We start from the raw sequence: 13,704 nt of genomic DNA, 5'->3' as shown, positions 1-13,704 counted from the left end.
TTTTCTATTCAGGTCTTTTAAAAAACAAATTATAATCTTATTACCAAGTCTTAAATAAACTTGCTTAAGAACTCTTTGCATTTCTACTAATTTTAGATAATAGAACTTTTTAGGTATTCCTTCTTGGTGCCTCCATCAGGATTCTTTATCCATTCACAACCACAGAATATGTGAATGAATGGATAAAGAATCCTGATGGAGGCACCAAATTTTGAAAAGAGTGTTTTTTTTTTTTTTTTAATGGCACTTTAAGAATATACTGTTAAAAATGAATTTATTAGGTCATATGACTTTTTTGCATATCTTTATAAAAAGTATGAATTACTTTTTATATTTCCTTTTCAACCCCTTGGTCTTACTTTTCTTCATGAAATTTCCTTGTACTCGATTTTGTTTTTGAGAGCCACCCTTTCTTCTGAAATAACATTACCACTCTCTCCTATGATTGTTATTTTTACTTCACTTCCCTATTCCTTTTTAATTGATTAGAATCAAACCTGAGTATCTATCAAAAAATTTATCAGATACTTAGCTTTTTGCTGAGACCATGTTTCATAGTGGGAAGACTTGAGATTGAAGTCAGGAAAGACTTTTGGGTTTAAATCCCATTTCTTAACACTTACTGGCTTAGTAACTTTAGGCCAGTCAGTTTCATGTCTTTCCATCTTAATTTCACATTAGAAATGTATGTTTTTATTTTAACAGAACTAGATCTCCAATTTTGGCAACTAATGAAAAAATTCAAATATATTGTCTTGTCTTTTTGTCTTCCTGTTGATTTGTCTCTAGAACTTATTGTACATTTCACCTTTTTTGACTGTTTATTTTTTAATTTTTTGGCAGCTAATTGTGCAACACTTTATTTTGTTTTTATTTTAATCTTAAATACAAAATAAGAAAAGAAAAAAAATAGTGCCATTGTATAGCAGAACTTTGTCTCTCTACTCACAAGAGAGGATTCAAAATATAAAGCAAATAAGTTTACATTTCAAGAAAGCCTATAAAATATAAATAAGAGCTGTCCATCTTTTCTTTGTTGCCCTTTAGGTTTTCTTTTGTTGTCTGCTGCACTTGTACTTTATTTTTTCCCTCCTCTTCTCCAGATTGCAATTAAGTGTGGAGATAACACATGGAGATACACATGTGCATGTGCGCACACACACACACACACACATCATACATACACACACATGGATATCTAATAATACACATATATAAGTCTGTATTATGCTTATTTTCACTTGTTCTCTCTTCAAAGATGGATAGCATCTTCCTTCATAGGTACAAGTCTTTACATATTAACAGCTCATCATTTTCCACACCACAGTCATATTCCAACCTTATGCTGCCTGGTTATTTTACATAATCTTTTTTTTTTTTTTTACATAATCTAAAATATTGATGGCTGACAGAGTAATTTTCCTATTTCTCTTTTGATTAAATCTATTTTAATTTTGTCTGATATCATGGGTCGTGTTGTTTATAAGCACTTCCCTGCACAATACAGATTCAATGTTTTTTCTTAAATCATTCCTTATTTACATCCATTCAGTCATGCATTCCTTAGATTTGCAGATTTCCCAAAGGTGTTCAATTTTTTTTGACATGTAATGTTATTCGCTTGTCACTTTTTTGTGTTCTCTCTATTCTTAGGCATTTGAAATTCATTATGTCCTAAACTTTTCATATTATCTCTTTTCTAAAATCTGTTTCTTTTCCAAATTTCTCCCATTTTTCTCGAAGGCACTACAATTATTAAAATTACTCAGGTTCACAATTTTGGTATTATCTTCAATTCCTCAATTTCCCTCACTTTGCATGTCTAATCAGTTACCTAATATTTTCTTCTAATTTTACAGTATTGTTTATAGCCATTCTCTTCTTTCTACTCATAAGGTTTTCAACCTAGGAGACGAGACAGCATGTATAAGCAATCCTACCTTCTCTCTCTCTTCTCTTCTCCCTGACCTCTACTGTGTCATTCTCTCATACCTTGGTGGAGACACATTAAGGACCTTAGCCCAAGAGTCCTAATAGCCATGCCTTCAATTGTGATTGTGCTTTTAGCTTGGTCTCTATAGCTACCTTTGAAAGGAAGTATATTTGTAGGGAGTACTATCACCTCCAGCCACCAATGGATAGTTTAGGTCCAAGAATGCTAGTAATAGTATTCCCTTCCAAACCACCAATCCAGCTTATAAACTGTAAGTATAACATGTTAAAAAAGGGGTTTGTTATCATCTCTACTACTGTCAATTTCAGGTACCAGTGATAGGGCAGGCAAATTGGCTTAGAATATATAGTAAAGCTTCCTGAGGAATATACAGTACAGAGGTACAATTTGTACCAGGCTTTTTAAACCAGGGCCATCACCTCTACCTCCACTTCCCTTTAAAATCTAGCAGAGACAGCACAGGACTGAACTTGTCATTGAAAGGAAATCTGGTGGAGTTGGGTTCTGCTGTTCCTTCTGACACACACTATCACCAGTTGCTGCCTCCTATCTCTGTTTGCACTTTACTGCTGCAGCCATATTTTTCTATTTACATACCTTTGTGGAGTTAGGAATTAACAGCTATTTCAGCAGTAGTTACAGCCTTTATCTCCTGACAAGTCAAAACTGCTAGATACCTCAAAAAAAAAAAAAAAAAAAAAAAAAAAAAAGCCCTTGGTGCAGAATCAAGTGATTGAACATTTGAAATATATATTTTATCTGTTGAAAAGACATTAAAGAAGATTGCATTACTACCTGCAGAGTGCCAGTGTACTTTAAGAAACTTGGGACTTTTTCATCTGACTTAAACTTCCCATTATTATATGTGTTAACTTTCCCTTATTAAGTCTCTGAGAAAGAGGGATTGCATTTGTTTCTCTGTTGCTTAGTAAGTGCAGTGCACATTATTAGAACTTAAATTCTTTTTCATTTATTCTATTTACCTAGGCAGGCATCTTCACCTCATTTTTTGGACTAGTTCCGTGGCACTTGGTCTTCCTGACTCAATTCTCTTCGAGCCCTCTGTCTCTCCTCCCAAAGTTGTCAGCTTGATTTTCTGAAAGTATAGATCTAATAACAGCTCCCTGTTCATCAAACTTTAGTGGCTTCCTATCACTTATATGATTAAATATAGGTTTCTCTGGGTTGAAATCCTTTACATTCTGACTGCTGCCAGCTTTTCCAACTTTAAAATATCACTAGTACTTGTTAAATTTTAGCCAAAAGATGGCTTGGTGTGTGGCATCCTTTGCCATTTATACTGATTTCAGTATTTGTTAACCAAAAGCTGGAAAGGTACAGATTAGCTTTAGATGCAATTTTTACACTGTCATTTCCCCACATCTGGAATGTTCTACTATTTTATCTCTGTTTTAGAATCCATTGTTAATTTCAAAATCAAATACCACCTGATTTCCTCTGCCCCTTACTCTTTAGTTAGTTGCTAGTTTTCTTGTGTTACACTCCATTTAACTTGTATTCATTTTGTATATCCTTGTTTGTATCTGTGTTGTTTCCAGATAGAACATAAGGTCCTTACAGCCAGATACTATTTCATTGTTGCTTTTGTATCCTCATTGTTTTGAGCAGTGCCAGGTGCATTGGAGGTGTTTAGTAAATATTTTTTGATTGATTATACTACTATCTGTCGTCCTGTTTTAATTGGGTGTTGCGTTCATCTTACTCTTAAGATTATTAGACTCAAGTGAGATGATTTATGGCAAAGTTTTGGCAGATTACAAAACATAAATGTCTGTTGTTTTGAGCCCATCAAAGTCTCTATAACGAGAATACTCCATTGCTTTAAAATTTCAAATTCTGTTGTTCTAGTTCTTATTCTTAGTCCTATGTGGTGAATTGGTTTAGTGACATGAGACTTTGACTTGCGTTATCGTTCCTCTATTTGGATATTGTTTCTTTTGAATTGACAACTCTGCTCCTTGTTTTTGTCGTAGCTGTTAATGTTTGCCAAGTGGCTTGCCTTATTTATGGATAGTTTTTTTTTTTCCTTTCTCAATTTAAAGCCCTTATGATGAAGTCTAGAATTCTCTAGACACATATTCATTTCTTAGCAAAGAACTCATCTTTGCCATGTGTCAAAGAATAATTTCATCTTGTTTGTAATGTTATAGGTCATATCAGAACAATGACATGACCAGAGGAAATATTTTGATTAGACTATATTTAATTTATTTACTTTCAGTTGATATATTTTATTAACTTTCATAGGGCCACCACCTCCACTTCCTCCTTTGCAGCCATCTGGCATGGATGCTCCTCCAAATTCTGCAACCAGTTCTGTTCCTACTGTAGTAACAACGGGTATTCATCACCAGCCTCCACCTGCACCACCCTCTCTCTTCACAGCAGGTGCAGTATGGAATTATTAAGATTATGAGTTCAGTCATAGAATTTAGGATGAAAAAACTTAGCTATTATCTATTCCACATGTGGAAAGTCAAAGTTATTTGTACAGGATAACAATTAATATTGTACACTATACTATTTTTACAGCTAGAGGACTGTCTAGTTAGTCTTTTTACTAACAGTAAAGTAACCTAAACCCTAGAAAGGTTAAAAGACTTGGCAAAGGTGTCTGTCATCATGGATGATGAGGTATAGAATTGCAATCATTCATTTTTGTACTGTTTGTTATATCTGGAACATTTTTCTTGGTAAAATTTCATAGGGCAGTATAAAAATTGTCACTTCTAAGAACTCTTGGGGGAATACACACGTGTACATATATACATACTCTGCTAAGTAGAATGTAGGATGGAATGTTGGACTTGGAGTCAGGAAGATTGGATTTTAAATTTGGCCTGACACACTTAGTAGCTATGTGATCCTAGTTAAGTCACGTAACTTCTTTGTTTGCCTGAGTTTTCTTACCTGTAAAGTGGGAATATAATATCTGTTTCCTAGGATTGTTGTGAAAATAAACTGAGATAACATTTGTAAATCTAAATTGTCATATAAGTTTTTTTATTGTGATAGTGGCTGTTTTGATACTAATGATATGTAAATTATTTTTTAGATCTTTTCAGTTAACATTTTATTTAGTATTTTATGTTAACTATATGACAAAATATTTCAAAGTAGAGTTTTATAATTGTTGTTTAATTACAGTTTTTGTATTACCAGATACATATGACACAGATGGCTATAATCCTGAAGCCCCAAGCATAACAAACACTTCCAGACCTATGTATAGACACAGAGTGCATGCCCAAAGGCCTAATTTGATAGGACTTACTTCAGGAGATATGGATCTGCCACCCAGAGGTATTGTGACTTAAGTTTGTTCTTTTCATCTTCCCACCATCAGAGATGAAAGGACTATTTGTCAGTTGCAGGTCTTGGGTCAACCACGGAACTTTGTGCCATAGCCAGTTATTTGTGAAAGAAGCATGTTTCTTTCATCAGTTGTGAAGGATCAGAATGAATTGGTGGCTATGTTGTTGCTGTACATCCTTCTTTTTTGATCCCACAGAATAGTAAATATTGAGTGAATTCATTACTTTTTAGTTAAAATTTTCTGCTTTCAGACACTGTTTAATTTTTTTAGACTACGTATCTTTTTTTGGCGTTTTCCTTTAACTTTCTGTGAATCATGTTTATCTTCTGTTAGGATTTTCTCCCTTAAGATTATAATGGAACATCTTGGACAAACATCTCTTTTAAGTATTTTTAAGTTTATTTTTTTACCTTTAATTAATTATATTTTACTTTTTATTTTTATATTCAATTAGAAGTAGTTTCTATTTTAGGAGGTAACACTCTGTGCTTTATTCTGTTTCTTGGAAGAGATGGGAATTACCAGAAGGTAAAACCTAACATTTACACAGTTAAAGAAATAAAGAATCACAATTATAAGGGAAAATGTTGAAAAGTTTCATCCTTTTTTCCCTAATCAGAAAATGCCTCTTATATACACTTGTATCATAATTTTCTTAAGTTATCTCTTGAAGTGTAATATCTTTCTTATTCCACATAACCAGATAAATCACTTTTTCATATTGGAGAGGAATAAAAATGCATCTGACACTAAATAAGTAATAATAATGATAATTATAGTAATTATTTTTATACATACATACACACACACACACATATATATATGTCTATTTACATATATAATATGTATGTATGTCAAGAGAGAATAGTTTGCTCAATTTTCTAATGTCTTGGATATTAATTCCTTGATTGTTTATTCAGCTTTGTTCTGAACTTTTCAGTAGCATCATATGGCTATGAACATTCAAAAAATGTACGTATACATATTTATTTTAATTCAAATATAAACTCTTTGAGAAAATAGGAAATCATATAATTTATGTGATTTGGCTTTTTTATGCTGCATGGGGAACTAAAACTAGTTAAATATACTCATTTCTCTTCTTTATTGTTCATCTTTAAAAGTTTTTCCCCCCTTTTTCCTGTTTATAATGCATTTTTGATGTAGAAAATTTGTGTTTGACATATATCTCATAGGTTTTTTATACATGATGTTGATATGTCTTATACTTTGGATACGGGGTGATTCTTCCCTCCATATACCACAGTTCCTTATTCCCTTTTAGTTCAGCCTTAACCAGTGACTTAATTAGGGTAGAGTATTTTTGTTGTAGAAACTCTTTAAGATTATTGATCATGGACATATGAATATACTTCTCAAGAATCACCAAGTGCATACTGGTTGGGCAAAAGACATAGTAATATGTATAGTATGTGTTGGGGGAAAGTATTTTTTTTTTTTTTTTTTTTTTTTTTAAATTTAATAGCCTTTTATTTACAGGATATATACATGTGTAACTTTACAGCATTAACAATTGCCAAACCTCTTGTTCCAATTTTTCACCTCTTACCCCCCCCCCCCCCTAAATGGCAGGATGACCAGTAGATGTTAAATATATTAAAATATAACTTAGATACATAATAAGTATACATGACCAAAACATTATTTTGCTGTACAAAAAGAATCAGACTCTGAATTATTGTACAATTAGCTTGTGAAGGAAATCAAAAATGCAGGTGTGCATAAATATAGGGATTGGGAATTCAATGTAATGGTTTTTAGTCATCCCCCAGAGTTCTTTTTCTGGGTATAGCTGGTTCAGTTCATTACTGCTCCATTAGAAATGATTTGGTTGATCTTGTTGCTGAGGATGGCCTGATCCATCAGAACTGGTCATCATCTAGTATTGTTGTTGAAGTATATAATGATCTCCTGGTCCTGCTCATTTCACTCAGCATCAGTTCGTGTAAGTCTCTCCAGGCCTTTCTGAAATCATCCTGTTGGTCATTTCTTACAGAACAGTAATATTCCATAATTTTCATATACCACAATTTATTCAGCCATTCTCCAACTGATGGACATCCATTCAGTTTCCAGTTTCTAGCCACTACAAAAAGGGCGCCACAAACATTCGTGCACATACAGGTCCCTTTCCCTTCTTTATAATCTCTTTGGGATATAATCCCAGTAGTAACACTGCTGGATCAAAGGGTATGCACAGTTTGATAACTTTTTGAGCATAGTTCCAAACTACTCTCCAAAATGGTTGGATTCGTTCACAACTCCACCAACAATGAATCAATGTCCCAGTTTTCCCACATCCCTCCAACAATCATCATTATTTTTTCCTGTCATTTTAGCCAATCTGACAGGTGTGTAGTGGTATCTTAGAGTTGTCTTAATTTGCATTTCTCTGATTAATAATGACTTGGAGCATCTTTTCATATGACTAGAAATAGTTTCAATTTCTTCATCTGAGAATTGTCTGTTCATATCCTTTGACCATTTTTCAATTGGAGAATGGCTTGATTTTTTATAAATTAGAGTTAATTCTCTATATATTTTGGAAATGAGGCCTTTATCAGAACCTTTGACTGTAAAAATATTTTCCCAGTTTATTGCTTCCCTTCTAATCTTGTCTGCATTAGATTTGTTTGTACAAAAACTTTTCAGTTTGGTATAATCAAAATTTTCTATTTTGTGGTCAGTAATGATCTCTAGTTCTGCTTTGGTCATAAAGACCTGGGGGAAAGTATTTTAACCCGATATCTTTTTGGCTACAAAGTTCTCTCTTTTACTGCTATACCACGCTGTCAATATGGTTCACATTCACTAAATGTTTATAGTAACATAATTCTTTACATGGAGTATTCTGTGAAAGATATTGCATTACAGCTAGGATTCTCGTTACAATTATAGAATTATTAGTGTAATAATTGTGTAGTTTGTAATAAACTACAAATTGTTAAATTGTAGTATATGTTCATTCCCTTAAAACTAATTAAAAAAGAATTCTGAATGCTTTTACTTTTGAAGTATTAAGTTTTGGTGTCAATTTAAAGTAATATGTAAATTAGGAATTAATAGCTAGCTACTGACATACTTCAGGAAGTATTTATACTAAATATAAAATATAAATAAATGATACGTATTTGGTATATAATAATATATCATATGTATATGATATAAAAATATTAAATAGAAAATACTTATACTATATTTCTTATAGCTCCTTACAGTGTCATTGTGGCACTGAATGGTAAGCGAGAAGGACTGAGAAGAGTGGAGTACTCCACATTCTTTTTACACGTATTCCTGAAGAGCTTTAGATACTATCCCAGAGTCTGAGTTGGAAGAGATCTCCCCAGTTAGTTATCTAGTCTGATCTGCCTTTAACAAGAATCCTTTTCATAAGAACCTGGTTGAAATAATTATCTAGCTCACATTTGAAGTCTTCTGATAATGGGAAAGTTAGCTTATTTTTGATATTTTGGTTACAAGAAGTTCATTTCATTATTTTGTAAAGCTGTAATATAAACAAGGTTTTCTTTATATTGAGTTCAAATCTGATTCTTCTATAATTTTGGACCATGATTCCTAGTTTTGCCCTGTAGGGTCAAGTAGAGCAAGTTTCATTCCTTGTCAATACCAGAGATTCTTTAAAATATGCTGTCTTATCCTTTATATTTTTGATTTTTTAATTTAATTTTTAAAAATTAATTTTTAAAGATAACCTTGTTAAAAATTACATAATTTCTCAATGTATTCTTTTCCCACCCCTCCTAGATTGTTACAAATGTAACAAAAAGAGGATACAGAATTGGTTTTGCAAAGCCAGAAGTTGTCTGTGTGCTATGTAGTACATATTTCCCCAACTCAAAGAATGAGAGGGGTTTTACCTTCTCATTATCTTTTTATTGGAATCACACTCAGTCATTATAATTTAGTGGCATCCAATTTAATTTTTGTTTATTCCTTTATAATCCATTTAATTCCATTTATAACCATCCTACATATTTTCCTAGTTCTGCTTACTTTGTGTCTATTTCTATGAATCTTTTCTTGTTTCTCTGTATTTTTTCATATTTATATTTATTTTAGTACATAATAATATTTTATTACACCCATGTGCAACAACTTGTATCATATCTCTTTGATTTATGAATTAGTAGATTATGAAGACAAGTTCTCAAAAGAATTGAAAAACTATTAAATCACAGTAAAAAGTGCTTGAAGTAATAAATAAAGAAACAAACATACTTGCCAAATTGGTAGAGATTTTGAAAAAATGCATATTAATACAGTCTTGGTGAAGCTATGAATATTCAACAAATACAGGAAAAAATTTGGAATTACTCTTAAGTCACTAATACTCTTTGATCAAGAGATTGAACTTTTAGGCTTATGTTTTACCTCGAAGGAGGTCTATGCTTATAAACAGTACTTTTTGTATTAGCAAAGAAATAGAAAAAAAGTAGATGCTGGTCAATTTCATAATGACTCATATTAGGTATGGGACCTGAATGCAAAGGTATATTTCATTTGTTGTCTTTTTGGTTTCTAGTCCTTTCGTTCTCCTGGTTTACTGTGTATTATGTTTGTCATTCTTTCTAAAATTGTGGTGCCTAGAACCAACATTGTGTATATCATCTGTCTGATAAGGGAAGAGTATAGTAGGACTAGTCAAATTTGAATTGGCTTTTTTTTTTACTATTATGTCACCTCATTAAAATCAAACAGTTCTGATTTATTTTTCATCAATAGAGTGAATTCTTATGACAAGACAACATGAATTATATGCTGAGAGGCTGTTAAACAGTGTCAGATAATATATTAGAGAGACTCTACGAAGAGAAATAAAATTCAATTTAGCAAGCATTTATGGAATAGCTGCATATCTATCTATCTATCTGTCTATATCATTGTGCTAGAATTTTGGGGAAAAGAGAGCTTATATTTTAATGTTTAAGATAAGAATTGTACATAATGACCTATAATGGAAATAAAATAAGTACATAAAAGATTTTTTAAAAATGAGAGAAATACAGCTTGGTTTTAATACAGCATGACTTTTTTGGAGATGATAAAGTTCATTGTGGAGAGAAAACATAACATCAGTTGCTTTGAAGATAAGCTAGTCTTGATTTTTTTTTTTTTTCATCCCCTGAGAATCCTGAGCAGAAAAATAAAGTAAAAGGACTATCATAATGCCTTATTATTTCACTACATTGATTATCTGAATGATGAGAGGGAGAAGGTTTAAGGAGAATAGAAAAGAAAGCCTTTTTATTTCTTTGTAATGATTTGGAATTTTGGGATTATTTACTTGTAGCCATTAAGAAGAGTTCATTTCTGTCAGTTAAAAACTACTCACTCGAGAAATAAAGTAGGAATTTTCTTGGGAATCTCATTTGAGTATATAAATCATACCAGAGCAGTGGAATTCGGAACTGAAGTTCATAAAAAGGATAATTTTACAAAGCCCTACAAATCTCCCAAGAGTTATCTCCTCTGCCTCTGAATCTTTTAGTTCATACTGTCAAGTCATTTTAATCAGATTACTTAAAGATGTGTCTTCTACCCATGATATATAATTGTTGTTATATAAAAACATCATGTAGAGGGAAAAGAACAATAGCTTTGTGCACAGGAACTCTAGAGGAGTCCTTGGAGGACATAAGGACAGTCCCTTAATTTAACAGACCAGGGAACCCAGAAAGGAAGTAACTTATTCAAAGTCACATAAGTAGTAAAAACTGAATCCAGGTTCCCTGACTCTAAATCTAGCACACTTCATTTTTAATTCAAATTATGACCCCATCACTTTCCACTTCTGTTACTTAACCTTTCTAAGCCTTAGTTTTCTCATTTGAGTACTTGTGTAACTGCTTTTTAGGATTGTATTAAGGAAAGTAAGTACTTTATAAACCTTACATTATTATTTAAGTGGGAATTACTTTTACCTACATTCTTTTTGGAGCTTCTTGGTATATCATAGGTGAAAAGAAATATGGATGACACATCTATAAAAATACTTGATAAATGTCTGCTTTACTTTTAAGATCTAAATGTGTATAATTTGGAAACTTGAGGAATTCTCATACAATGGACTTTTGTCCTAATCTGGAAAATGGCTTTATATTTTATAAGAAGAATAAGATCGTAGCTGTACCTGGAGTTATACATCCAATTCCCTAGAGATCTCTGAAGAAGTAGCTATTGGGTATTAGTTCGTAGCTATTTGCCCTGCCTTTTTTTGCTGCCATATAGGATCATAGATCTTATGGGAGAGGCCAGCTAACCCAATCTTTTTAATTTTACAAATGAAGAAACTTAGGTTTATTTCATTATAGGGACTTACTCACTGTCACAAAAATAGTAAACACAAGTGGCATTTGAGTCTGGGTCCTCTGATCAAAACCAGTGTGCATGCCACATTTTTTGTAACATGAGGAAATGTGTGAGAGCATGCCAGGACAAAGGGATTAATAGACAAATAGCATTTAGTAAAAGTTGTCACTATTTTCAGAATTTAAACAAAAATTGTACCTCATCAATTTAATAGGATAGCTACCATTTAATGGTTAATTATGGACTATTGTAGATTATAATATACTATATTTAGATATACTTAAGGTAGATAAGAATGCTGAGCCAAAGCTAGTATTACTTGTCACCATTTTCCTTGGAATATGGAGGCTCTAAATGTGTTAGAAAAGATATATTTAGAACCCTTTCTAAGACAGGGTTCTTAGACTTCTCAAATATAACTCTAAATATCCTCAATTAGACTAATTAAATATATAGCATGGTTTATATGACTAAATATATAGTCAGTTAAAAAATCTGAAGGGAACTGATGTTTATAGATTGCAATTACAGAAATTCTGTGATAGACTTGGGTTTCACATTCTTTATAAAAATTAGTTTTGACAGTAATATGACATTTCAAGTCTTTTTTTTTCCTTCTTTTTTTACATATTATATAATAGCATGCCAAAGAATAAGTAAAAAAAAAATTCTAGTGCTATAAAATTATCTTTTTAGTGACAGAAGATTTTATAGTAAGTATATTCATATTTTACAGAATTTCAATGTCTTTAAGATCAGATTTATTCAGATTTTAATTATTAAAAGATACAGTTCGCCTACCTTTGTAAATTTTGAAATTTTAATCTGATTATGTTAAATTTAAAAGATATTAAGCAAAGCTTCTACTTTTTATTCAGTTAGGAAAGACTCATTATAAGATTTAATAACAACCTTAGAATACCTTCAGTACTTTAAAGGAAAATTGCCTTTATAAGCAAGAGTTCTTAATCTGTTTTTAATCCACAAAATTTCAATAAATTGGGGCTAATTAGCTTTAGATTTTAAATTTAAAATCCTTTTTTCTCAGAGGAGTGCCCAAATAAGTCATTTACCAAACATTTGTTTAAGACTGGGCATGTCCAGACCCAGTCCCAAGTGTTGAAAATGCAGAGACAAAAACTGATAGAAAGGTTGCTGAAAGTTACCCCAAGGGTTGCATTATAAGACTATGTAGAACAAAGTTAATTTGTTCAGGTAGGCAGCACAGTGGATAGAGAGTGCTGGTCCTGGGGTCAGGAAGACTCTTCTTTTGGGTTCAAATCTGACCTCAGACACTTAATTATATCTATGTTACCCTAGGCAAGTCACCCAACCCTATTTGCCTCAGTACTATATCTGTAAAATAACCTGGAAAGATGGAAATGGCAAACCTTTATGTTATTTTTGCTAAGAAAATATGCCAGTTGGAGAATGAATTGGCAGGCATGACTGAAACAACTAAACAACATAAAATTTTGTTTAGGAAGCACAAAGACTCGAGAAAGGCCTCGCCATTATTATTGTTACTATTATTAGCTTTTCGTTATCTTATGTTCCTCAATACTATTTTATTTTTCCCAATACATGTAGATAACCCTCTTTCCTTTATCTCTTTCCCAAAACAGCATGTAATCTGAAATTGGTTAAATATGTACAATTCTTTTAAACATAGTTCCACATTTGTCATGTGCAAGAAAAATCAGACCAAAAGGGGTTGTTGATTACTATCAAGGTTGCAGTGAGGTCATGCGATAACATCATGGATGATTACTACCAAAAACATTTCAAATTCATTATGTGCTTGATTTTGTATTGATTATTAATAAATAGGCCATTGTGTTCAGATACTTTTTATTGCAAAAATTTTTGCTACCAACCTCATATTCAGTTATACCATGGGTTACTTTTAAAAATCTTGTTGATAATAAATTGATTAGACATGACTTGGGTTAGTATTGACAATATTTGGTGAATGTGTTTTCTTCAATTCTACTTCTTGGAAATATATAAGAAATAATTGAGTTCGGTGTAACTTAATAAAGTGTCGTATTCTCCTAAAAGT

General features: G+C 32.0%; 1 protein-coding gene across 6 annotated transcripts in view; it reads left to right on the top strand.

Moving 5' to 3' along the window:
- The window catches only part of RBM26 (RNA binding motif protein 26), a 103,283-nt gene that overhangs the window by 31,016 nt on the left and 58,563 nt on the right, over positions 1-13,704 (top strand). For 4 of the 6 annotated variants that reach the window (XM_031958541.1, XM_031958542.1, XM_031958540.1 and 1 more), the window contains 2 exons: positions 4,223-4,363; positions 5,123-5,278. In XM_031958541.1, coding sequence (XP_031814401.1) covers positions 4,223-4,363; positions 5,123-5,278 — 297 coding nt within the window. The remainder of the gene's footprint in view (positions 1-4,222; positions 4,364-5,122; positions 5,279-13,704) is intronic. The other 2 variants (XM_031958545.1, XM_031958544.1) reach the window with 1 other exon arrangement.

The sequence above is a fragment of the Sarcophilus harrisii genome, chromosome 3 (assembly GCF_902635505.1).
Source record: "Sarcophilus harrisii chromosome 3, mSarHar1.11, whole genome shotgun sequence".
NCBI lineage: Eukaryota > Metazoa > Chordata > Mammalia > Dasyuromorphia > Dasyuridae > Sarcophilus > Sarcophilus harrisii.
The sequence above is the reverse complement of the archived record's forward strand: the minus strand, read 5'-3'. Positions and strand labels throughout refer to the sequence as shown.